General features: G+C 31.7%; 1 protein-coding gene and 1 long non-coding RNA gene across 2 annotated transcripts in view; one reads left to right on the top strand and one right to left on the bottom strand.

The window, feature by feature from the left end:
• LOC111429548 (sidestep II) overlaps positions 1-25,411 on the bottom strand; it is a gene marked incomplete at its 5' end in the record, with an annotated part of 126,699 nt that overhangs the window by 4,159 nt on the left and 97,129 nt on the right. Inside the window, 2 exons of the mRNA XM_023065492.2 lie at positions 16,206-16,505; positions 21,143-21,442. Of these exons, the coding sequence (XP_022921260.2) occupies positions 16,206-16,505; positions 21,143-21,442 (600 nt within the window). The remainder of the gene's footprint in view (positions 1-16,205; positions 16,506-21,142; positions 21,443-25,411) is intronic.
• On the top strand, positions 19,133-19,566 carry LOC139430902 (uncharacterized). Its single transcript, XR_011641259.1, has 2 exons — positions 19,133-19,353; positions 19,476-19,566. It is a non-coding gene; the product is annotated as an uncharacterized lncRNA (long non-coding RNA).

The following is a 25,411-nucleotide window of genomic DNA, read 5'->3' as shown; positions in this document are numbered from 1 at the left end:
TTCTTCATATCTTCAAACATTGGCGTTATGATTTTTTGAATACAACTCTGCGTAAACTTAATCATTGATGTTGGGCAAAAAAATTGTGCCTCAAAATCTAATTGAGATGTCGCCATGAAATAAGAAGCAATTTAAAGTAAATTTAATTGGTTTTGAATGTGTTAAAGATCATTTTTTCAAATCTTCAAACTTTGGCGTTATGATTTTGTGAATAAAACTCTGAGCAACCTAATCATTGTTGTTGGGGAAAAAGTAATTAAACTTAAAAAAAATCGTATCTCAAAAACTAATTGAAATATCACCATGAAATAAGAAGCAATTTAAAGCAAATTTATTTGGTTTTTAATGTGTCAAAGATCATTTCTTCAAATCTTCAAGCTTTGACGTTATGATTTTTTGAATACAACTCTGAAAAACCTAATCATTGTTGTTGGAGAAAATGTAACTAAACTTAAAAAAATCGTATCTCAAAAACTAATTGAGATATCACCATGAAATAAGAAGCAATTTAAAGCAAATTTATTTGGCTTTTAATATGTCAAAGATCATTTCTTCAAATCTTCAAACTTTGGCGTTATGATTTTTTGAATACAACTCTAATCATTGTTGTTGGGGAAAAAGTAACTAAACTTAAAAAAATCGTATCTCAAAAACTAATTGAGATATCACCATGAAATAAGAAGCAATTTAAAGCAAATTTATTTGGCTTTTAATATGTCAAAGATCATTTCTTCAAATCTTCAAACTTTGGCGTTATGATTTTTTGAATACAACTCTAATCATTGTTGTTGGGGAAAAAGTAACTAAACTTAAAAAAATCGTATCTCAAAAACTAATTGAGATATCACCATGAAATAAGAAGCAATTTAAAGCAAATTTATTTGGCTTTTAATATGTCAAAGATCATTTCTTCAAATCTTCAAACTTTGGCGTTATGATTTTTTGAATACAACTCTAATCATTGTTGTTGGGGAAAAAGTAACTAAACTTAAAAAAATCGTATCTCAAAAACTAATTGAGATATCACCATGAAATAAGAAGCAATTTAAAGCAAATTTATTTGGCTTTTAATATGTCAAAGATCATTTCTTCAAATCTTCAAACTTTGGCGTTATGATTTTTTGAATACAACTCTAATCATTGTTGTTGGGGAAAAAGTAACTAAACTTAAAAAAATCGTATCTCAAAAACTAATTGAGACATCACCATGAAATAAGAAGCAATTTAAAGCAAATTTATTTCGTTTTTAATGTGTCAAAGAGATGATTTCTTCAAATCTTCAAACATTGGCGTTATGATTTTTTGAATACAACTCTGCATAAACTTAATTATTGATGATGGGCAAAAAAATTGTACCTCAAAAACTAATTGAGATATCGCCATGATATAAGAAGCAATTTAAAGTAAATTTAATTGGTTTTGAATGTGTTAAGGATCATTTCTTCAAATCTTCAAACTTTGGCGTTATGATTTTGTGAATAAAACTCTGCATAAACTTAATCATTGATGTTGGGCAAAAAAATTGTACCTCAAAAACTAATTGAGATATCGCCATGATATAAGAAGCAATTTAAAGTAAATTTAATTGATTTTGAATGTGTCAAAGATCATTTCTTCAAATCTTCAAACTTTGGCGTTATGATTTTTTGAATACAACTCTGAAAAACCTTAATCATTGTTGTTGGAGAAAATGTAACTAAACTTAAAAAAATCGTATTTCAAAAACTAATTGAGATATCACCATGAAATAAGAAGCAATTTAAAGCAAATTTATTTGGTTTTTAATGTGTCAAAGAACATTTCTTCATATCTTCAAACATTGGCGTTATGATTTTTTGAATACAACTCTGCGTAAACTTAATCATTGATGTTGGGCAAAAAAATTGTGCCTCAAAATCTAATTGAGATGTCGCCATGAAATAAGAAGCAATTTAAAGTAAATTTAATTGGTTTTGAATGTGTTAAAGATCATTTTTTCAAATCTTCAAACTTTGGCGTTATGATTTTGTGAATAAAACTCTGAGCAACCTAATCATTGTTGTTGGGGAAAAAGTAATTAAACTTAAAAAAAATCGTATCTCAAAAACTAATTGAAATATCACCATGAAATAAGAAGCAATTTAAAGCAAATTTATTTGGTTTTTAATGTGTCAAAGATCATTTCTTCAAATCTTCAAGCTTTGACGTTATGATTTTTTGAATACAACTCTGAAAAACCTAATCATTGTTGTTGGAGAAAATGTAACTAAACTTAAAAAAATCGTATCTCAAAAACTAATTGAGATATCACCATGAAATAAGAAGCAATTTAAAGCAAATTTATTTGGCTTTTAATATGTCAAAGATCATTTCTTCAAATCTTCAAACTTTGGCGTTATGATTTTTTGAATACAACTCTAATCATTGTTGTTGGGGAAAAAGTAACTAAACTTAAAAAAATCGTATCTCAAAAACTAATTGAGATATCACCATGAAATAAGAAGCAATTTAAAGCAAATTTATTTGGCTTTTAATATGTCAAAGATCATTTCTTCAAATCTTCAAACTTTGGCGTTATGATTTTTTGAATACAACTCTAATCATTGTTGTTGGGGAAAAAGTAACTAAACTTAAAAAAATCGTATCTCAAAAACTAATTGAGATATCACCATGAAATAAGAAGCAATTTAAAGCAAATTTATTTGGCTTTTAATATGTCAAAGATCATTTCTTCAAATCGTCAAACTTTGGCGTTATGATTTTTTGAATACAACTCTAATCATTGTTGTTGGGGAAAAAGTAACTAAACTTAAAAAAATCGTATCTCAAAAACTAATTGAGATATCACCATGAAATAAGAAGCAATTTAAAGCAAATTTATTTGGCTTTTAATATGTCAAAGATCATTTCTTCAAATCTTCAAACTTTGGCGTTATGATTTTTTGAATACAACTCTAATCATTGTTGTTGGGGAAAAAGTAACTAAACTTAAAAAAATCGTATCTCAAAAACTAATTGAGACATCACCATGAAATAAGAAGCAATTTAAAGCAAATTTATTTCGTTTTTAATGTGTCAAAGAGATGATTTCTTCAAATCTTCAAACATTGGCGTTATGATTTTTTGAATACAACTCTGCATAAACTTAATTATTGATGATGGGCAAAAAAATTGTACCTCAAAAACTAATTGAGATATCGCCATGATATAAGAAGCAATTTAAAGTAAATTTAATTGGTTTTGAATGTGTTAAGGATCATTTTTTCAAATCTTCAAACTTTGGCGTTATGATTTTGTGAATAAAACTCTGAGCAACCTAATCATTGTTGTTGGGGAAAAAGTAACTAAACTTAAAAAAATCGTAACTCAAAAACTAATTGAGGTATCACCATGAAATAAGAAGCAATTTAAAGCAAATTTATTTGGTTTTTAATGTGTCAAAGATCATTTCTTCAAATCTTCAAACATTGGCGTTATGATTTTTTGAATACAACTCTGAGAAACCTAATCATTGTTGTTGGGGAAAAAGTAACTAAACTTAAAAAAATCGTATCTCAAAAACTAATTGAGATATCACCATGAAATAAGAAGCAATTTAAAGCAAATTTATTTGGTTTTTAATGTGTCAAAGATCATTTCTTCAAATCTTTAAACTTTGGCGTTATGATTTTTTGAATACAATTCTGCATAAACTTAATCATTGATGTTGGGCAAAAAAATTGTACTTCAAAAACTAATTGAGATATCGCCGTGAAATAAGAAGCAATTTAAAGTAAATTTAATTGGTTTTGAATGTGTTAAGGATCATTTTTTCAAATCTTCAAACTTTGGCGTTATGATTTTGTGAATAAAACTCTGAGCAACCTAATCATTGTTGTTGGGGAAAAAGTAATTAAACTTAAAAAAAATCGTATCTCAAAAACTAATTGAAATATCACCATGAAATAAGAAGCAATTTAAAGCAAATTTATTTGGTTTTTAATGTGTCAAAGATCGTTTCTTCAAATCTTCAAACATTGACGTTATGATTTTTTGAATACAACTCTGCATAAACTTAATTATTGATGTTGGGCAAAAAAATTGTACCTAAAAAACTAATCGAGATATCGCCATGAAATAAGAAGCAATTTAAAGTAAATTTAATTGGATTTGAATGTGTCAGAGATCATTTCTTCAAATTTTCAAGCTTTGACGTTATGATTTTTTGAATACAACTCTGAAAAACCTAATCATTGTTGTTGGAGAAAATGTAACTAAACTTAAAAAAATCGTATCTCAAAAACTAATTGAGATATCACCATGAAATAAGCAGCAATTTAAAGCAAATTTATTTCATTTTTAATGTGTCAAAGAGATCATTTCTTCAAATCTTCAAACTTTGGCGTTATGATTTTGTGAATAAAACTCTGCATAAACTTAATCATTGATGTTGGGCAAAAAAATTGTACCTCAAAAACTAATTGAGATATCGCCATGATATAAGAAGCAATTTAAAGTAAATTTAATTGATTTTGAATGTGTCAAAGATCATTTCTTCAAATCTTCAAACTTTGGCGTTATGATTTTTTGAATACAACTCTGAAAAACCTTAATCATTGTTGTTGGAGAAAATGTAACTAAACTTAAAAAAATCGTATTTCAAAAACTAATTGAGATATCACCATGAAATAAGAAGCAATTTAAAGCAAATTTATTTGGTTTTTAATGTGTCAAAGAACATTTCTTCATATCTTCAAACATTGGCGTTATGATTTTTTGAATACAACTCTGCGTAAACTTAATCATTGATGTTGGGCAAAAAAATTGTGCCTCAAAAACTAATTGAGATGTCGCCATGAAATAAGAAGCAATTTAAAGTAAATTTAATTGGTTTTGAATGTGTTAAAGATCATTTTTTCAAATCTTCAAACTTTGGCGTTATGATTTTGTGAATAAAACTCTGAGCAACCTAATCATTGTTGTTGGGGAAAAAGTAATTAAACTTAAAAAAAATCGTATCTCAAAAACTAATTGAAATATCACCATGAAATAAGAAGCAATTTAAAGCAAATTTATTTGGTTTTTAATGTGTCAAAGATCATTTCTTCAAATCTTCAAGCTTTGACGTTATGATTTTTTGAATACAACTCTGAAAAACCTAATCATTGTTGTTGGAGAAAATGTAACTAAACTTAAAAAAATCGTATCTCAAAAACTAATTGAGATATCACCATGAAATAAGAAGCAATTTAAAGCAAATTTATTTGGCTTTTAATATGTCAAAGATCATTTCTTCAAATCTTCAAACTTTGGCGTTATGATTTTTTGAATACAACTCTAATCATTGTTGTTGGGGAAAAAGTAACTAAACTTAATAAAATCGTATCTCAAAAACTAATTGAGATATCACCATGAAATAAGAAGCAATTTAAAGCAAATTTATTTGGTTTTTAATGTGTCAAAGAACATTTCTTCATATCTTCAAACATTGGCATTATGATTTTTTGAATACAACTCTGCATAAACTTAATCATTGATGTTGGGCAAAAAAATTGTACCTCAAAAACTAATTGAGATATCGCCATAATATAAGAAGCAATTTAAAGCAAAATTTAATTGATTTTGAATGTGCCAAAGATGATTTCTTAAAATCCTCAAGTTTTGGCGTTATGATGTTTTAAATACAACTTTTCATAATCAAAATCAGTTGAAAAAAAGTAACTTTAAATTAAAATCCGATTTAAAGTAATTACAATTCTTCGTTATTACAAACAATATAAAATTTGAAACTTCTCCTTCTAAATAAATTCAAAACTCTTTTCTAAATCTTTATACAGTTCATACAGTACAATAAATGAAACTCTTGATACGATGCAGCTTCTTGCTTTGAAACAATAACATTCTTCTTTAGACAGGCAATTAACTAAGGAGGATGACATTTCACAGAGACATTCCATTACGACGCGGTCGAGGCTACGCTTTATTTAAAACTGCCACAAAGGACTCGTTTGCGTCATCCTCGTCACCAGGATACGAATAAGAAAATCTTTTCGTTCTAATTTTCTTTTGTTGCTCCGCATTTCTCGTCGTGTACGTGTTTTGAAGCTACAAAAAATTCTTATCAGATATCTTAAATCTGGGCCAACACAAAAAGCCATTCCCACTGACACAACTAAACTAAACGATACATCTCAGTCATGGCTAAACGGCTTCTCTTTTGTCTTCTACCTGAAGATACAAATGGGTGGTGTTTTTTTTTACAAATCTAATTTAGAATCTTTCTCGTTTTTTTTTCTATCTGTGTATAAAAAATATTTATATTGAAATGTTTTTATTCAATCATTAATTTGGTTATATGTCACGATAAAGCTCATCAAAATGTAAGAATTTACGACACTGTAAATCATAAAGTGCTTAACAGGTAAAGCTTGCATAGATCTTCTCGAGTTTGGTACCAACTTTAGCTATTACAGGGTACGTTGCGGTGGATTGCATCGCTCTGGGGCGTAGCTAAGAACTTTTCGAAGGACAGTTACGTATCCAAGTACGAGGCGAATAACAAATTTACCTCGATTTGGTTTTTCTTTTTCGCTTACTAAATAATATGTTTTTAAAAAAATGAATAAAATAAATTGTCGTTGCGGAAATTAAAATTGTTGCCTATTTCGAGTGAATTTCCTGTTACCCGATCGCCTTTCGATAACCGTTTATATCCGTCGTCGGGACGCTTTGCCGACTTATCGATGTCGTCGTCGTCGTCGTGGTAGGTATTTGCATTAGGAGTGGGCGCGGCGGTTTGGGCATTTCCCCGGACGATCCATCTTCGGCTTGTATTGGAGTGATTCTGACATCTAGAACGATTGAATAGGGGGATTTCCCGGGACATAATGGACTCACGATAAGACTAAACTGTGTAATTGTTCTACCGGACACGCCCTTTTCCTTTCCAAACTTCACCATACCCAAAAGAAAACCACAACTATCAATGCGGTTTGTGTACTATTGTTTACATTTAAGATTAATTGAAACTAATTATATAAAATTAATTTTGACTCGTATTTCTTTTTGAAAATTAAGTATGCTCCATTAGACAAAATGAACGTAATAAGATCCTCCTTTGTGAATGGTTCCAACTAACGTGGTCCTTATTAAAGAACTGCGACATCAGCGTAAATATTGTCGCCCTTCGCGACTAAAGGAGCCGAAGACGCCGTCTTCAATTGGTGTAATTTCCCGAAGTGGGTTGTGATCGTCGCCTACACTTCGAACGTTTCTTTTGTGGCGACGACGATGTTCTCGAAAAGAAGGAGGTAAGCGTTGCTACTCCTTCGATCCGACCGCACACACCACACTGAATCGCTCCAATTTGCACTGTGGGGTATCGTAACAAAATAATCAAAAAAAAGCCAAGCAAAACACCGGATTGGGGATTGAAACGATTCGAATCGAAAAGAAATTCAAAGTAAACGCGACAAAAACTCGTTTGGGTTAAACCCCGGCGGTGATCGAACAAATTTCAAGTGAATGAGAAAAAAGAGGAGTTAATTAATTTTTCGTTATCCTCTTATTATCGATATGATGGATGTCTTGATGACGAGAGGGAGAGAAAATTAAAATGAAATGCGTAGAAAATGTTGAAGAGGCGTTTTGCGCGATTTTCCGGAATCACTTTGTGTAATTACAACGGTCGTCGCTAGAGCTCTGCAGCAGGAGGCGCGTTTAAGATAACGCAAAGTAATTACACGACAAATTTCTACCCTGTATGATTTATAGTAGTATATTTTATGTGCCCTTTTAACCGTTGTTTCTTGAATTACAATTACAACTGTACCTATTGAAGTTAATTTATAAAAATTGGGGTTGTGTATTTTCCTTATCATCGTGTGAATTAATATATTTCATTTAAACGATGACATTTATTGTATATAAATTAGATTTCTACCGGTTTCGACTGTGTGACAGTCATCTTCAGGAAATCGACCTGTGTGATTACAAAAACTACATTCATTCACGTCTATTATCAAAATATGAACAATTAAAAACTTACGTCATCGAGTATAAACTTAAAATGGAGCTCATCGAAACGAAATCTGAAAGTTCCTTCATAATAAACTAATATTATAGTTTGTTTTTTTACTATAATACTTGTCAATGTAAATTTTTTAGGGTTTCTGTTGGTATTATCTAGGACCCTTATAAAATTTATGTTGTTTTCCTGATTTTTAGTAACATTTTCAGTAACTAAATAGTTGAGGTTAAAATACTAATAAATTTTTAGATAAATACGATTTTAACGAAGTACATATTTGTTGTAAAAACGTGCTACAAAGTAATTTATAGAATAAAATACCTTTTCTAGGTAAATAAATGGCAAATAAACACCCCACAACACTTTTTATGCACCTTTTCTTTTTGAATAACGAAAGCTCAAACGTCAATGTGACATATTTTCTTCAAAACATGATAAAACAAAACTCCCTGTTAATTTTGCCAACTTTACAACAATTTGACAGGTATTATAGAAAAAAAATGAACTATATATGTAATATCATGTAAATTGTGGTTATGTCTCTTATTGTGAAGTTGGAAAAATAAAATAAAATAAAAATCAGTTGGCAACATTTGACTAAATTATATAAATGACAACTTGAAAAACTGGTGCCAAAATTCAAAATTTTAAATCCTCAAATTATTTACAACGTCAACATGAATAAAACAAAATATGAATATAAAAATTAATAACAATGTCTATCAAAATCTTTCGTAATAAGATAAAATTTTACGGTAGAAATCATTACTTTACAATCATTACAATCATTATTTTTGCGATTTCAGTTACTGAACGACCATTATTATGATTGTGAATTATGATATTTCGCACTGCATAAGGTATTTCTTTCCGTTTAGCTTCTATTGTTAGGAGTGTTACTAATTACACTAATTTATGTTAGTATACTGCTATAGCAACAACGTTGGTATGAACAAGGACAGTAGAATCTAACAGGACTGCTACATCCATTGTACTTTTGTAGTCCACTACGGGTTGGTTGCCCGCACTCTACGTCACACTATTTGCCACGCCTGATAACTGTCTGTGTTTTTAGAGGTTATATGATAGACATTAATACGTCTAAAAACATAAAACTTCAAAAATAATATGAATATGTCTAGGATATAACCTTTAAAAATACACAGCAAACGCATAGACCATAACAACAGCTGGGCGTGGAAAATGGTGTGACGTAGTTTGCGGGCAGGTTGTCACAACAATGGATGTAGCAGTCCTGTTAGATTCTACTGTCCTTGCCCAAGGACACTGTTGTTATGGTCTATGCGTTTGCTGTTTATTTTTAGGGGTTATATCGTAGACGTATTCATATTCTTTTTGAAATTTTATGTTTTTATACGTATTAATGTCTATCAGTTGCCAGGCGTGGCAAATAGTGTGACGTAGAGTGCGGGCAACCAACCCGTAGTGGACTACAAAAATACAATGGATGTAGCAGTCCTTTTAGATTCTACTGTCCTTGGTCCTTGGGTATGAAATAAAACGTAAACTACATCAACTATGATGTTTACAAAAAAAAGGTAGTGTCGTGTTATATCTGTATGTAGACTTTTTTGAGTTATAAATATGATTATGTTTTGTGTTTTTTATTATAAATAATGAGTTATACATTTTTATGTAAAATATTATAATAATATACACTTCTAATATCCTTCGTTTAAAAATTTCATTGAATTACATTTCAGGAGCTGAGATATTATGATTTTCTGGGGTGTATGTAGACTTTATTGTACTACTGTATATAATTTAGTCAAATGTTGCCAACAGATTTTTATTTTATTTTATTTATCCAACTTCACAGTAAGAGACATAACCACAATTTACATGTTGTCGCACCTCAACCTTTATATATAAAAGGTTGTCTAGGTTCGTACCATTGAGGTCCTATATATAATCTAGAGTGCGTATGCTGTTGTCCCCACCACGCCTAAAATGAAGCCAGAAAGGTCGCCATGTTAGATGTACCAACTTAGCGGGAAATTCGAAATTCTTATATATACTTATGCAAGAATTTACATTATTATAAACTGGAAAGACAGAAAATAATAACCAAAACAAAACATTAACTTTTTATTGATAAATAATAATTAATTATATGATATTTTAAAAGAATAATAATTTTTAGCCACAACCCTTATAATAAATTAACATAAACTAAGAAGAAAATATTTAAAGCAATTCTGATTGATCACGTTAACCTTTGCTTATAAATAATTGTTGGTTTATTTAAGATAAAACTAAACATTCCTTAATAATAAACTTTACTTGAACTTCAATTGAAGACCTCGGTGCAAGAAGGGAGTAGCTCCATTTATCAAGAGAAGGAGTTGGCCCCTTCTTACACCGAGGTCTTCAATTGTTAATTCCAAGTCAAGTAACCAGAAACACTTTATGAACTGTTATGAATAATCGTCCAACCTACCAAATTATAAAAAACATATGTGAAACGAAAAGAATTCGAAAACTTTCATCAAAAATCAAATTTTAATAAAAATAACAATATGTTTATGAGTTTATATGTTTATGTATTGCGAGGTTGTAATTGTAGGTGCAATAGAGACTTGAAACTATAGCTAAGTTCAGGTCGGTACATCCAACATGTCTGACTTTCTGATTACCCCCACCACCACCACATACGCTCTCTAGATTATATATAAGAACTCAATGGTTCGTACGCAACCATACTGCGCACTTTGATTATATATAATATGAATTGCGCCAACGAGAGAGATAGCTTGCGCAAGGTGATCGAACCGAGATAGACATAGAAGCGTACTGACATATAATGGGCGTGCGTTAATTTATAAGACAAAAAACTATCAATTAGAAGTAACATTTATAATACTTACAGGTGATGTGAAACTGTATTATCGCGAACTTTGTAGACGAAACAATACATTTTTAAACATAACGGTGTGACTGGCTGTGACACAACAAAACGATAAACGTCAAATGGAAGAGGTTTGACACTTTTGTGCGCATGCGCCTGTCTGTTTAGTACCGTTTTATGTCTATCTTTGTTACACTTTCACATTATCGCTTTCCATCTGCGTCTATTCACCTTGAGCCACATTTTTGTTAGTAGATATATTCAGTTAGCTCAATCCATATTATATATAATAAAAGACTGCGCATTACGTCACATGTGGAAAATAATACCGCCAAGCAATTCAAATCAAATAAATGCATGGAGCACCACATGGCCATGAGGTTGCGTGCGCAATCCGTGATCGCTTACGTCACGAAACACTCCTGCTCTTGCCCCTCGCCCACAAACTAAAATCAAAGTATTGCAGCATAGGAACTTAGACAACCTTTAATATATAAACCTTGGTCGTACCTAAAGCTGTACACTTTGCTTGTCACATCTAAAATTAAATTAATTATACTCTGTTTTTAAACCAGGAGGAGTATTTTAAATTTGTCACCAGATTGACCTTGCACGTGATTGGTTGAATGCGAGGAAGGTTCACACACAGGCAATTTTGATTTTGAATTTGAAGGTTAGGTTATTGACAATTCGACAGTTTCGTGTCATTATTGTATATTTTGTGTTCTTAAACCCTTTTTTATTATATTTTGAAATAAATACACTCATAACTTCAATGTTAATTTGTATGTATAGTGTTGACGATAACAAACGAAAATAAATACAATAATAAGTAAATAAATAAATAATAATTATTAATTTAAATTTACCGCCAAAATATCTAGTGATATTTTCTGGTGATTTTTTCCAGTGTAAATCTGACTTTCGCGTTTACTCCTCCTGGTTTAAAAACAGAGCATAGTTCTAGTGCAAGTGTTAGTTCTAGTTTTAATTGTTATTCAGCGCTAAGTTGTATATTTTTAAGTTTCGGGTTTAGCCCTGTGTCTTCAGACGCTGAATGTTAGGTAAGGTTAGTTTTGTTTACAAACATTAATTATACCATGAAGTTTTCTTTGGCAATTAGTAATGGCAATTATAGCGTGAAGGAATGTTCGGTAAGGTTAGTTTTGTTTACAAACATTAATTATACCATGAAGTATTCTTTGGCAATTTGTAATGGCAATTATAGCGTGAAGTTTTCTTTTGTAATGTCAATTATAGCGTGAAGGAATGTTCGGTAAGGTTAGTTTTGTTTACAAACATTAATTATACCATGAAGTATTCTTTGGCAATTAGTAATGGCAATTATAGCGTGAAGTTTTCTTTTGTAATGTCAATTATAGCGTGAAGGAATGTTATGTAAGGTTAGTTTTGTTTACAAACATTAATTATACCATGAAGTATTCTTTGGCAATTTGTAATGGCAATTATAGCGTGAAGTTTTCTTTTGTAATGTCAATTATAGCGTGAAGGAATGTTCGGTAAGGTTAGTTTTGTTTACAAACATTAATTATACCATGAAGTATTCTTTGGCAATTAGTAATGGCAATTATAGCGTGAAGTTTTCTTTTGTAATGTCAATTATAGCGTGAAGGAATGTTATGTAAGGTTAGTTTTGTTTACAAACATTAATTCTGCGTATGGTGGGAATAAGTACATAAGTCAAAATCTGTCACTTTTCAGGAGAGGGTAAAAACTTATTTATTTTAAAATAAAACAACATAGTAGTAATATCTTTTAATAAAGTGATATCTCTCACCATTTCACACACAGTGCATTCAATTTTAATTGAATACGCACTGGGTGTAACGAGTTTTGAGCGACTTGTTACATCTGCCACGTGAAACAAATACATAATATTGACTTATGTGATCGGCCACATACTGAAAACATAAACGTTTTCTACTTAAATTAAATTAACCTCAAAATTACTTATGTATACATAGTAAGAAGAACTAGAACAATCAAATCTTTAAGCTAAAATAACAAAAATCGCACATTTATACTTCAGATTGTCAAAAGTTGGGGTTGTCGGAATTTGAATCAATCTCACCTAAATCAGGATCTGTCGACACAATTGAGCCAGATGAAGGCAAGCCTCTGTAAAAATTATAAAATACAGGGGGAATAAACTGTAGTAGGGACAACAGATCCCCCTTCTTTTCTTTGGATATCGGCAATAAGGTGTTTCTAATTTGTGGGACGTTGCCGCCATCATCTAGCCATTTTGCGGATATTTTCTGCCGCAAGAAGGACACCTCTTGGTATGGTTCATAATCGTCTAAGCTGGTTTTGAATTGGATGATACCAAACTGTTTGCTTAAACGGTTGCCACTTAAAATTGTTTTGTGCAACATCTTTTTTTCTTTTAACTAGGGGACCTCCTTTCAATATATGTGAGAATTCTAAAAAGTCTGTCTGGTCAGCTGATACCAATCATGGGGGTGGCTTATCAATGTACTACTTTTTTTTTCCTCTCAATCACAACATGATCGCCATCCACTTCCATATGAGAGTGTCCGGGCAACATGAATTTATGTTCTATTGTAGAAATGTGTGGACACTTTTGCAAAACTAAGGTTAACATTGCCGCTACGTAGGTGTTTTTGTTCTGTCCTCCGCACGTGTCCGAATATAGTATAACTTTTTTAATACCAGCAGGTAGATTTTAAAGATGTTTAAAAATACACGAAGCGATTTCATTGGCTCCACGAGCCGCAGTAGCCTCATGCCACATGTAGCAAAATGCTTGATTACTTTCATTGTCGTGAATTGTCAAATTGTACGTCCAAAGCTGGCGTTTGTAAGACGCGATGGCATTCGATAAGAATGGTGTAGGCAGGCACTGTTGTAAATCAATCGTCAAACATCGGATACTTAGATTTTCATTTGCTAGTTGTTTATCTCTTGCTTTTTGTTTGTATGTTTCATCTGCAACGAATAAATGGTACTCTCGTTCAATAATAAGTTTACGCTTTGCCTCATCATTAAAATTTGTAGCAAGATCCAATTTGAGCTTAAATTTATCACATTCATCTAATCACAGGTATCTAATTTTCTTGGTTTAATGGCTAATTTCAAAGCGTGAAATGTTTCACTGTAATAGCGATATGACACTCCATGTGGATATTTTTCTCGGTAAAGGTCGTACATCATTTTTATTGTGAAGTGGGATGGTAAATATTTTTTGTCATTTTGTCGTCTCGTATAATGGCCTTTCATGGGTGGGAAATGACAATAAATGTATACGAACATTATCCATTGTTTGTTTGGAAAATTTGGATGGAGGAGATTTACGTCCCCTCCCATCATTATCAATAAATCCACATACTGAACAACTTTTCTTACGACAAACTAAATTAACAAAATTGTCTGTTTCGCCAAACGTATTAAGAAAACAAACTTTGCATGTTTGTATTCGTGTACCATCTATGTCTAAGAAATATTTGTTGGTTTTTAATCTATATTTTTGACGATTAGGGTCTTCTGTTTGAGGTCTATTGACGGCTTTATCAACAATATCTACCAATGAACCGATGTATGCCGCTCTTTTATCGTAGGAATTTAATTTCCAGTATTCCTTAAAAAGAACAAGTCTTTTTTCTTCAGAAATTTTAACTCGGCATTTTGGTCTGCATCGTGGTAAAGGCAACATAGTTCTTTCGTTTGATGTCGTGAAGTGTTTGTATTCAGTGATTGACAGTTCGTTTCTTTGAGTGTTCGAATTCAAAATACATAAAATTAACGTAGAAAATTTGGTTTTTAAAGTTTTTAAATCTTATTCTTTTGCAAATGTTTGACAGCGAGAAATAAATAGTGGTAATAAACAATAATAGTAATAAATAGTAGTAATAATAGTCGTGGAGTATGTGTGTACAAACTAGGTAAATAAAAGTACGATTTAATTAATTACTTTGCTTGAATGTGGCGTTTAACCATAAATAACTATTATATACTTCAATGAAACTTTTTTTTAATTCCTAAAAATATCTCAAAATATCGCATTTTTGTATTAATCAACTTCAAGTCTATCAAGTATATCAAGTACTGCGTTGTTATTCGCTACAAAGGTTTAGCGCATAATCACTCAAGTCTGACTTATGTTACTTTTCCCTGTAAATACGGAGTGTAAAACCACATAAGTCTGACTTGTTATTATACCCACCGCATATTGTCGCACTTCGACTAATGTGTATATACACATTCATATATAACCCCTCTACGCTTCGTTATTGACTTATATGATTTTATACAGTGGTGCATTTTCGGTTACAAAGGCTGAATTTGACTTAATACCAAAATGCGATATTTTGACTTATGTGCTTATTCCCACCATACGCAGAATTATACCTTGAAGTTTTCTTTGGCAACTATACTCTGTTTTTAAACCAGGAGGAGTATTTTAAATTTGTCACCAGATTGACCTTGCACGTGATTGATTGAATGCGAGGAAGGTTCACACACAGGCAATTTTGAATTTGAAGGTTAGGTTATTGACAATTCGACAGTTTCGTGTCATTATTGTAAATTTTGTGATCTTAAACCCTTCTTTATTATATTTTGAAATAAATACACTCATAACTTCAATGTTAATTTGTATGTTTAGTGTTGACGATAACAAACGAAAATAAATACAATAATAAGTAAATAAATAAATAATAATAATTATTAATTTAAATTTACCGCCAAAATATCTAGTGATATTTTCTGGTGATTTTTCCTAGTGTAAATCTGACTTTCGCGTTTACTCCTCCTGGTTTAAAAACAGAGTATAGTTGTTTTAATAATTTATTGTGAAGGAACTTTCAGATTTCGTTGCGATGAGCTCCCGTTTAAGTTTATATTCGATGACGTAAGTTTTTAATTGTTCATATTTTGATAATAGACGTGAATAAACACGTGCTTACTTTTATTATTTAAATGTAACGAATGTAGTTTTTGCAATCACACAGCTCGATATCCTGAAGATGACTGTCACACAGTCGAAACCGGTAGAAATCTAATTTATATACAATAAATATCATCGTTTAAGTGCAACATTTAGTTTCATTAATTTATAAAAACGTTGATAATTTTTATCGTCAACAATTTCTTGTTTGTAATTCGACTTTAGAACGTAATAGATTTCACGTTGCCGGAAGTGCGCATTTCACGGCACCCTTTGATGTACACGAAAGTCGTGTGGCACGAAAATATGCGCATACCCAACCCCTTTTAGAAACCGTAAAGTCGGCGACGACTACGTCTCGTCATGACAAACTCAAAAACGTACAGAAGGAAAAGTTCACAACTATAAGAAATGTCACCTACCTGTTCGTTTCTCGGCGTCCCGAAAAGTGACTTCTTCTAAGATAACCCCGTTGCTGCGTCCTTTTGCGTTGATTGCAAATACCGCGATCCTAAAAGTGACGTCCGGCTCCAAATTATCCAAAAAAAAGTACGGTTCTTTCGTTGAAGTCATATTATATCTTGGTACCGCGGAATTCGTTGAGTATAATTCGAGTAGGAAATGTTGGGTGAGGCCTCCATCGAAACCGGGAAGGCACAGGACTTCCACGGAGCTGCTCGTTTGGTTGGACAGTGAACAATTGCGTACCGGAAACGGTTTACCTTTTAAAGGGAAACGATTAGGTTACAAAGTTAGTTTGAACGCATAGTTTGGGTTTGGCATTTAGTTTCGTGGGGAGTGCTGGGTTTGAATAAGGGAACATAAGACGCTTGGGATATGCGGGATGTGTAAAGTGGTTTGGAACTATTGTAATGTTGAGTTGGAATTGTTGTAGAAACACAGTTATACAGAGTATTCAAAAAAATATGAAAATTATGTTTTCCGAACCATCAAGAATATGTAAACCTCATGATTTTATAACACCCTTATAACTGAATAGTGTACGCTTACAAAGTGATGTAGGATCAGAATTAAAGGCATTAAAATTAAAGCATTACACATTTACGAAGTGGATTTAGGCGACACGCGAGTTTTAAAGCCCTGCTGTGATGGCGAGGTCGTAATTTTGTTTATCTAATTGCTACTAAGTACGCCGGAAAGAAAAATTGCATCTCGTGATATCTGCTAAATGTTGAATTAAGTACTGCGTTACATGGTACGAAAGGATTATGCGACCGGATATGAAAGCTACTTTCATGACGAACGATATGAAAACGAGAAAGTTTTTTTTTACATATATTACGATAAAAATAAAAACATCAAATCATTTTTTATTCAAAAACTTTTTTTTTAATTCATTTATAAAATATATACAGTGAATTTCACTTAAAATGCAGTATATGGGAGTCTATATGTATGTGGCACTATTTTTCTGAAAATTTACATATAGCGTTTATCCGAGGAGCTCGTTTCAGCTAAAATATTTTCAGCTTTCTCCAACTTCCGGTTATACCGAAAATGGACCCCAACTTCGTTAGTTTAAATGGAATGTAACAATTTTTATTGAATTTTCGAGATCCCCGCTACATTTTAATATAATTTGATATAAGTTATCATATGTCTAGAGTGCACCTAGTGATGTGAAAAGTAATATTACCTGCTAAGTTACCGTAATATTAAACGTAAGGTAACCCTCTAAATACAGATTAAAATGTTGTTCAACATCAGCTATAAGAGACATCTATCGTCCAAGAGTTCAGTCACAATCGCTCTATGATATCTGTAATATCAAGAAAATAGGGGAATACCTAGGGACCCAAAGAGTCAAAGGTTTTTGATGCCTTTTTGGAAATAGAAGCTGCTATATCACGACAATTATTATCAACATTGATACTTCAAGATGAGCAGGACACAATTAAGAGTATTTTAATGTCAAGAATGAATAAATCGATAAAACCGATACATATAGTTGCTAATTTACTGGAACCAGCAAATAGAGGATGATTTGGAATTTTATCAGGATGATCAGAATTTATTTTTGAAATAGCTAAGTCATCAGAGGCATAATGATCCTGAAAATAGTAACTACTGAACTTGCCGGATATACAAAGTGAGAAGTGGTTTCTTTGCAAAAGAGTTGGTCAATTTTAGTGAAAAATTAAATGGGGTTACGTGGTGATTAGGAATCTGTTCCAGTAAAAGCTTGAGCTCACTAGCTTCGGATATATTAAACTTGCCAGCATCTACAGCAGCTACGGAAAGAACTTTCAGCACGTTGGTATAATCAATAAAATTTTAGAATTTAGTCCTATGTTATTACTTTATTTATAGACAAGGATTTATTCACAGTCAAAGAAGAAATCGACTGACCGTTGAAAGAGCGCATATATATCACACAACCACAATTTAATTAATAAGAAAACAGGTCAAAAGGAAGAAAGCGCTGAAGAAAATAGGGACGATAATGACACGGTCGAAAGTGGAAGTGATACTGATAACTTCGTCAGAGATGAAGATGAATAGGAAGATAATCTACCACTTTCAGCACTGAATAAAAAATGAAAATTTTGGTAATCTTACCGGTAATATTACAGTAAAATTACATTTTCTTAAATTTCCAGTAATTTTGCATGACCATTTTTGAATTATTTCAGTTTTTTAGAAAATTTTGGGAGATGTAAAATATCTGCTAAATATTCTCAGGGTTTGCACAGAGAGGACCCATAGCTTACATAAACCTTGAAAAGTTTTTTAAAAAATTATACAGGTTGGTCAGAAATTTGTGCCGAATTTCCCTATCTCGAGAAGAGGAAAGAAGTTTTTTTTTTAAATGACAACCCCAATTTTTTCCTTCACCAGCGCATTATACGCTGCAAAATAAGGGAATTTTGTCATTACATTCCTATATCTAAAATGTACGGTTTTTAAAACTTGAAAAAAATTAAATTTAAAATTATCAGTTGGCTTTGGTTTGAAGCAACCACACCGAAGAAACAAAAACTATCGTATTAAAACGAATAATTTGATCTATAATTTTTAGTTTATGGAGGCTTTGGTATATTTTATTATAAAAATTGTGACATCATTCCCTCCTTTATTTCTAAAACTCCATCATCAGGTTAATAATACTCTTATCTAAAGAAACACGAATTACTAAATTAAAAATAACATAATTACTATTACAAACATGAAAAACAATCTCCATACACTTAACTCACAAAAGATTTTTTGTTTAGTTTATAGAATATGATTCTTACCTAAGACTATTATCAATTTTTATCACTAATTGTTTCTTAAATTTATTCCGATACATCTTATCATGCTTACATGCTTAACTATGTTGTTAATTTTAAAACCGATGTAGGAAGAATAGGGGCACATTATGCGGATATTTTAAATAAATTAGTGATATAATAGAATATAGGAGAGAAAACAGGTTTCGGACAAAGGAATACAATTGTTATCTGACCTTGTATGAAAATTTCTCTTAGACTTGATTCGTAAGCATGATAAGATGTATCGGAATAAATTTAAGAAACAATTAGTGATAAAAATTGATAATAGTCTTAGGTAAGAATCATATTCTATAAACTAAACAAAAAATCTTTTGTGAGTTAAGTGTATGGAGATTGTTTTTCATGTTTGTAATAGTAATTATGTTATTTTTAATTTAGTAATTCGTGTTTCTTTAGATAAGAGTATTATTAACCTGATGATGGGAACATTTCCCGAAACGTCGTTATAATTGGAGTTTTAGAAATAAAGGAGGGAATGATGTCACAATTTTTATAATAAAATAATTTGATGTTTACGTTGCAAACATGTTAATCATGTTCCGTTTAGAATTTAGTAATTGTAGAACCTATGGCCAGATTGTTGGAAAGGACAAAAGAGTTAAACCAATCGTAGATAACGAAGAAAATGAAATTACAGTTTTGGGGTACTTCAGAGCATATCCTGAAAAATCGTTATTAGATGCTAAAAGAGATTTGGGAATATCTAAGAAAATCAATCACAGAAATTTAAAAAAACATAACTTTCATCCTTATTACGATCAAAGGAGAATTGATTTTTGTGAATTTATGTTGATTAAAACTCAAGAAGATGAAGATTTTTTGGAAAAAATAGTTTGGACAGATGAGGCAAAATTTCACAAGAATGGTATGTTCAACCTTCAACCGGCATAACTCTTCTTATTGGAGTGATACTAACTAGTGCTAACACATATTTCGTGAAAGACAATTTCAAGGATACTGGAGTTTTAATGTTTTAGCTGCCATAAAAAATGATGGTGCACTTTTATAACGAAAATTTGAATGGTAAGCTTATTGGAAATTGTAGGGCAAATCTTGTTTCTAAAAAATTTCCAAAATTATCTACAGCTGTTAAATCTAAACTGGAATCAGCTGTGGTGCCAACACGGCGGATCTCCACAAAAAGTCAGCTGTACAAAAATATATTTCCATAGAAACCAGGTGTATTCATCTACCTTTGGCGTACCCACTTACTTTGTCCCAAATAAAATGCAACCAACATGTGTGAATGTTTCTAGTTCTAGGTTTAATGTTAGTTCTAGTGACAGTGGTAGGTAGCACTAGTTAACATAAGATATCACTATGTTGCATATTTTTCTTGAACTAAAACTAGAACTAACACTAGACCTGGAACTAGAATCATTCCGGTTTAGCCATCTTGAGAAACGTGCGGCTAAATCCAAATGTTTCTAGTTCTCGGCGTAGTGTTAGTTCTAGTTTTACACTAGCATTGTCATATATTGCAAGTTATATGAAATTCCCTGTATATTACGATATAAATAAAAATATCGTCATTTTTTATTCAAAAACTTTTTTTTTAAATTCATTTATAAAATATATACTATATGTATAAATTATTATTTGGGATTTCCACAATACATTATTATTAACAATAATAATTCGTATGAAAATGGTAAATATTGTTTTATTAGGTACCACGTTCGGTTGATCGACATTTTTATCCCATCGAAAATGTTATTTATATGACATAACGCCAGCGTGTTGCGTTGTCGCATTAAATTAAAGCCGTCGCTTTTAAATGATTAAATATGGCAACCATTTAATGCCGGATTATCTTGCCTCGAAATGCGAATTATGATTATCAATTAATTTAATCAACGGCGGCATTTTAATTCCGGATATTAATTGGAAACGATTGCCCCGACAATTTTGTGTAAGTACTCTTCGTAAATGTCCTTTACAACAAGTTCGTTAATCGATGATAACGTTTTAAAATGATACAATTATTTTTAATTCGTATTATAAAAAACAAAGAGTTATTTTAAAAATTTTGTTGAAATTTTTATATATCAAATTTTATTTACCTGCTGCTACAACTTGAAAAACACAGGGATTTATTTGATGTCCAACTGAATTGGAAGCCCAACAAGATAACAATCCATAATCCATTTCATGGACTGGTGTGTATCGTAATATACTCATAGATCCGTTGCTTGTTTTCGCAAATCTTTCGGCGTCGACATCGAGCGTTTCTCCGGAGTTGTTGAACTTCCACCTGTAGGTTTTTGCCGGAGGATCCGCTTCGATCTCGCAGACGACGTCAATGTTTTCTCCTCTCGACGCTCCGAGGACCACAATGCGGTCTTGTCTGCAAATCGGGGCATCTGAAACCGGAGCATGGCGTCTCGTTAATTGGTTTAATCATTAGCCCGGATACCGGAAGCCTCGCTTGTCGATTGATTGATTGATATCAGAGTCGAGGGCGTAATTAAGCCGCTATCTATTATCTGGACGGTACAGGTTGGTATTAACTCGTATGATGTCAGTTTTATATTCACTTAAAACGTAAACGGAAAAAAAAATTAAATGCTTAATATGATAATTTTTTATTTAATATAAGAAAAACGTATGAAGAGTTTTGTTACCTATCATAAAATTGGGGATGAAAATGGGGAAAAGCGTTGGGTTGAGAAGTTTTCGTGGTTTTATCAGGAACGTATTCTGTCACCGTAAAATATTTAAGCGTCTGCTGGTGCCATCTCGACCGTTACTGTATATTAAAAGCGCCGCGCGTAAAATGCTTATTGGGGGCACCATCTGTAGTCGATTGGCCGTTTTGGAAAGTTTGGTTCGGGTTTAATAACAATTTCTGATCTAAAAATAATCATTTTCATAAACATTATGTGTACATTTAGATGTTGAGTTACAGATTTGGAAAATCGCTTTGTGCTTAGATGAGTGTCCCAAACTATCCGATACAACAACATCAATATTAACCACGGTTTAGATCACATAGGGGTTGATGATGGCTCTCGTACAAGTTTCCTACTCTGTTTACGTAACACGACGAAACCCCTTTACGCGTAAACTACGCGTCCTGTCGTCTATTTATGTTCGTCCCTTTATGGGATCAATAATCCGGTGGTTGTATAACAACTTGTTAACAACTACCCCGAAGTCTATTCAAACATTAGACGAGGTTCTTTTCAAAATTTCAAAACTAAAAGGAGGCGAACGAAAATGAACACAAACAAACTTTACTAATAGTACTATTTCAAAGTAAATACACGGACGCGTTCAGGTGATTTAATTCCTGGAAACGATGGGACTCGCCATCCTCGAGAGTAAACCCGAAGGGTAAATTACTAGAGCAAACAACTGCTTATCACTTAATGGCCGGGGACAAGTGTCCAACGAAAAGTATCTCTCCGCTGTGTTGCGAAACTGTTGCGGCCACTATTAATTGTGTAACTCTCAGATAACCGGACCACCGGAGACCCTCGTTTCGTGGATGACTGATTTTCACTAAAAGCGGTCGTCTTGGATAAAAGAGAGGAATTCAACTGGAAATTTATTCTTCTAAAACATATATCAATTCTATTAATCAAACAAAAACTATATCTAGTTTTATTTTGTCTAGTTTTATATAAAATTTAAGTCTAACTAGTTTCGGCCCTTGGTCATCTTTAGAGACACTACATCTATCTCACATCTCATCTTATATTATTATTACTTAGCATAAGATATCACTATGTTGCATATTTTTATTGCACTAAAACTAGAACTAACACTAGACGGACCTACTACCACTAGCACGGCTAAACCCGCATATTTCTAGTTCTAGGTCTAGTGTTAGTTCTAGTTTTACACTAGCACTATCACTAGACCTAACACAAGACCTAGAACTAGAATCATTCGGGTTTAGCCGTCTTGAGAGATCTTGAGGTCTAAATCCGAATGTTTCTTTCTCGGTTTAGTGTTAGTTCTAGTGGCAGTGGTAAGTAGCGCTAGCTAGTATAAGATATTACTATGCTGTATATTTTTATTGAACTAAAACTAGAAGGAGAACTCAGTTGTCAATGTCAACTTTAATTTTATTATTATATTCGTAATCTTCATAAAATAACCTTTAAAATGAGTCCAAACTTGACGCATTTATCTCAAAAAACTAAAAAGTTCGAACTTTCAACTTTTAATTTTGACATATTTGTCAACTTCACAAAAAATCCTTTAAAATGAGTCCAAACACGACATATTTAACTTTAATATTAATGGAAATACAATCACTTCCGGTTTGAAACGTCAACGTCAATTTTGACATATTTGTCATCTTCATTAAAAAACCTTTAAAATGAGTCCAAAGATGACGCATTTATCTCAAAAAACCAAAAAGTTCGAACTTTCAACTTTTAATTTTGACATATTTGTCAACTTCATAAAAAATCCTTTAAAATGAGTTCAAACTCGACATATTTAACTTTAATATTAATGGAAATACAATCACTTCCGGTTAGAAACGTCTAAGTCAATTTTGACATATTTGTCATCTTCATTAAAAAACCTTTAAAATGAGTCCAAAGATGACGCACTAATCTCAAAAAACAAAAAAGTTAGAATAAAAAAGGAATTTAATTTTTAAAAATTAATACCAACCTTAATTTTTTTATTTTTTTTTATTATATTTTTATTTTGTGACAAATATTAAGACATTTTATAAGAATATGTCAAAATGACATTGACATTTCAAACCGGAAGTTGCAAATATCTCGAGTAATATCGGAATTAAACGTATCATGTTTGGACTCATTTTAAAGGATTTTTCACGACGATTACAAATATGTTAAAATTGACGTTGTCATTCTTAACCGGAAGTTGACCATAACTTCATTAATATTGAAGATAAATATGTCGTGTTTGTACTCATTTTAAAGGAATTTTAATGAAGATTACAAATATGTCAAAATTGAGGTTGACATTTTAAACCTGAAGTTAGTTATCATATAATAGAAGTTTTATAACTGAAGTTAATCTAGTGTTAGTCACTTTTCCACACTTTCTTTTTATTTCTAACGTGTTTTTTGGGTCATTTCACATTGATTTAAAAAAAAATCGTCGATTTTTAAGCCACGTTTCTTAATATTTCTTTTGTTAGAAAAGAGTGTGCTTAAATTTTAACCTGTAAACTTGTAACACTTCGTCTTTAATTTCATTTTACAACATTTTAAACTTTAATTTTGTAAATGAGTAACTAATAATCTGATTTCGACTTTGATATGTGAACTTTTTTAACAAAACAAAAAGAAATATTAAAAAACTTGTTTGTAAAATGGATAAAATGAGAGATGTTAATCTATTTATAGAGTCTCTGAAGATGGGCAAGGGCCGAAACTAGTTAGACTTACTTCTGCTGAATTTATGCTGGTATCACGTAATTGCACAAACAAACAAGTAGTATTCCTTAAAACTGAATTAAATTAAACTATTAACTATATACATTACAATGCGATCTGTTAAAAACGCAACTACATTTTGCCCATCACTCGAGTGCTACCAAAGACGAGACATTTAAGACCACGAGACCAAAAGTAGTTTTCAAAGGTATTCATAAAATCATTCAATTAATTTAGAGATGAAGTAATGAAAGAAAGATAATTGTGGTATTATTCTGATAACGACAGAAGTTAGAGATGATGCTGAGAGCTATTAAAAACGATGTTCAAGGATCTCCAAGATGATATTAAGGGAGCTTGGTATTGAAAGACGCCAGAAAGTGATTGAGATAAATTAGTACCGATGCGGTGTAAAGTTTAATGTCACTACTACTATCTCTTCAACGAACGAGATATATCGTTAAGAGTATATATTGTAGCGCCTCGGCTGCAAGTGACCTCGACTTTTATCTCTGCAATGGTGAATATTGACTAAAATTTTTTTAACGAATGAGTTTGTACCGCCTTGGCTGTCAGCTATTATCTCTCTAACTGTGAAAATTTTAGCATTACTACTACTCAACTACTATCTCATTAAGAATGCAAATTGTAGCGCCTCGACCGCAAACGACCTCGGCTTCAGACTCTTTGATGATATAAAGATTGCCTCTTAGATATCTTCTCTTTAGATTAATTCTATTTGATCGTGTATATTTTAGCGTGTTGGTTATCGTCTTTCAACGACGGTGTCGAAAGAGATGTTGAGAGATAGTGTTGACAGTTGTTATATTTTTTACAAAGTTAAAACTTGGTGGTTCAATTTAGTACATGTCGTTTCTAAAACATGTTCCAAACATATTCACTTTTCAGGTTTGGAAACAACATGTATACGCTCTTAAAATCGTTATGAAATATCAACGTCAA

Source organism: Onthophagus taurus, chromosome 7, assembly GCF_036711975.1.
Source record: "Onthophagus taurus isolate NC chromosome 7, IU_Otau_3.0, whole genome shotgun sequence".
Classification (NCBI taxonomy): domain Eukaryota; kingdom Metazoa; phylum Arthropoda; class Insecta; order Coleoptera; family Scarabaeidae; genus Onthophagus; species Onthophagus taurus.
The sequence above is the reverse complement of the archived record's forward strand: the minus strand, read 5'-3'. Positions and strand labels throughout refer to the sequence as shown.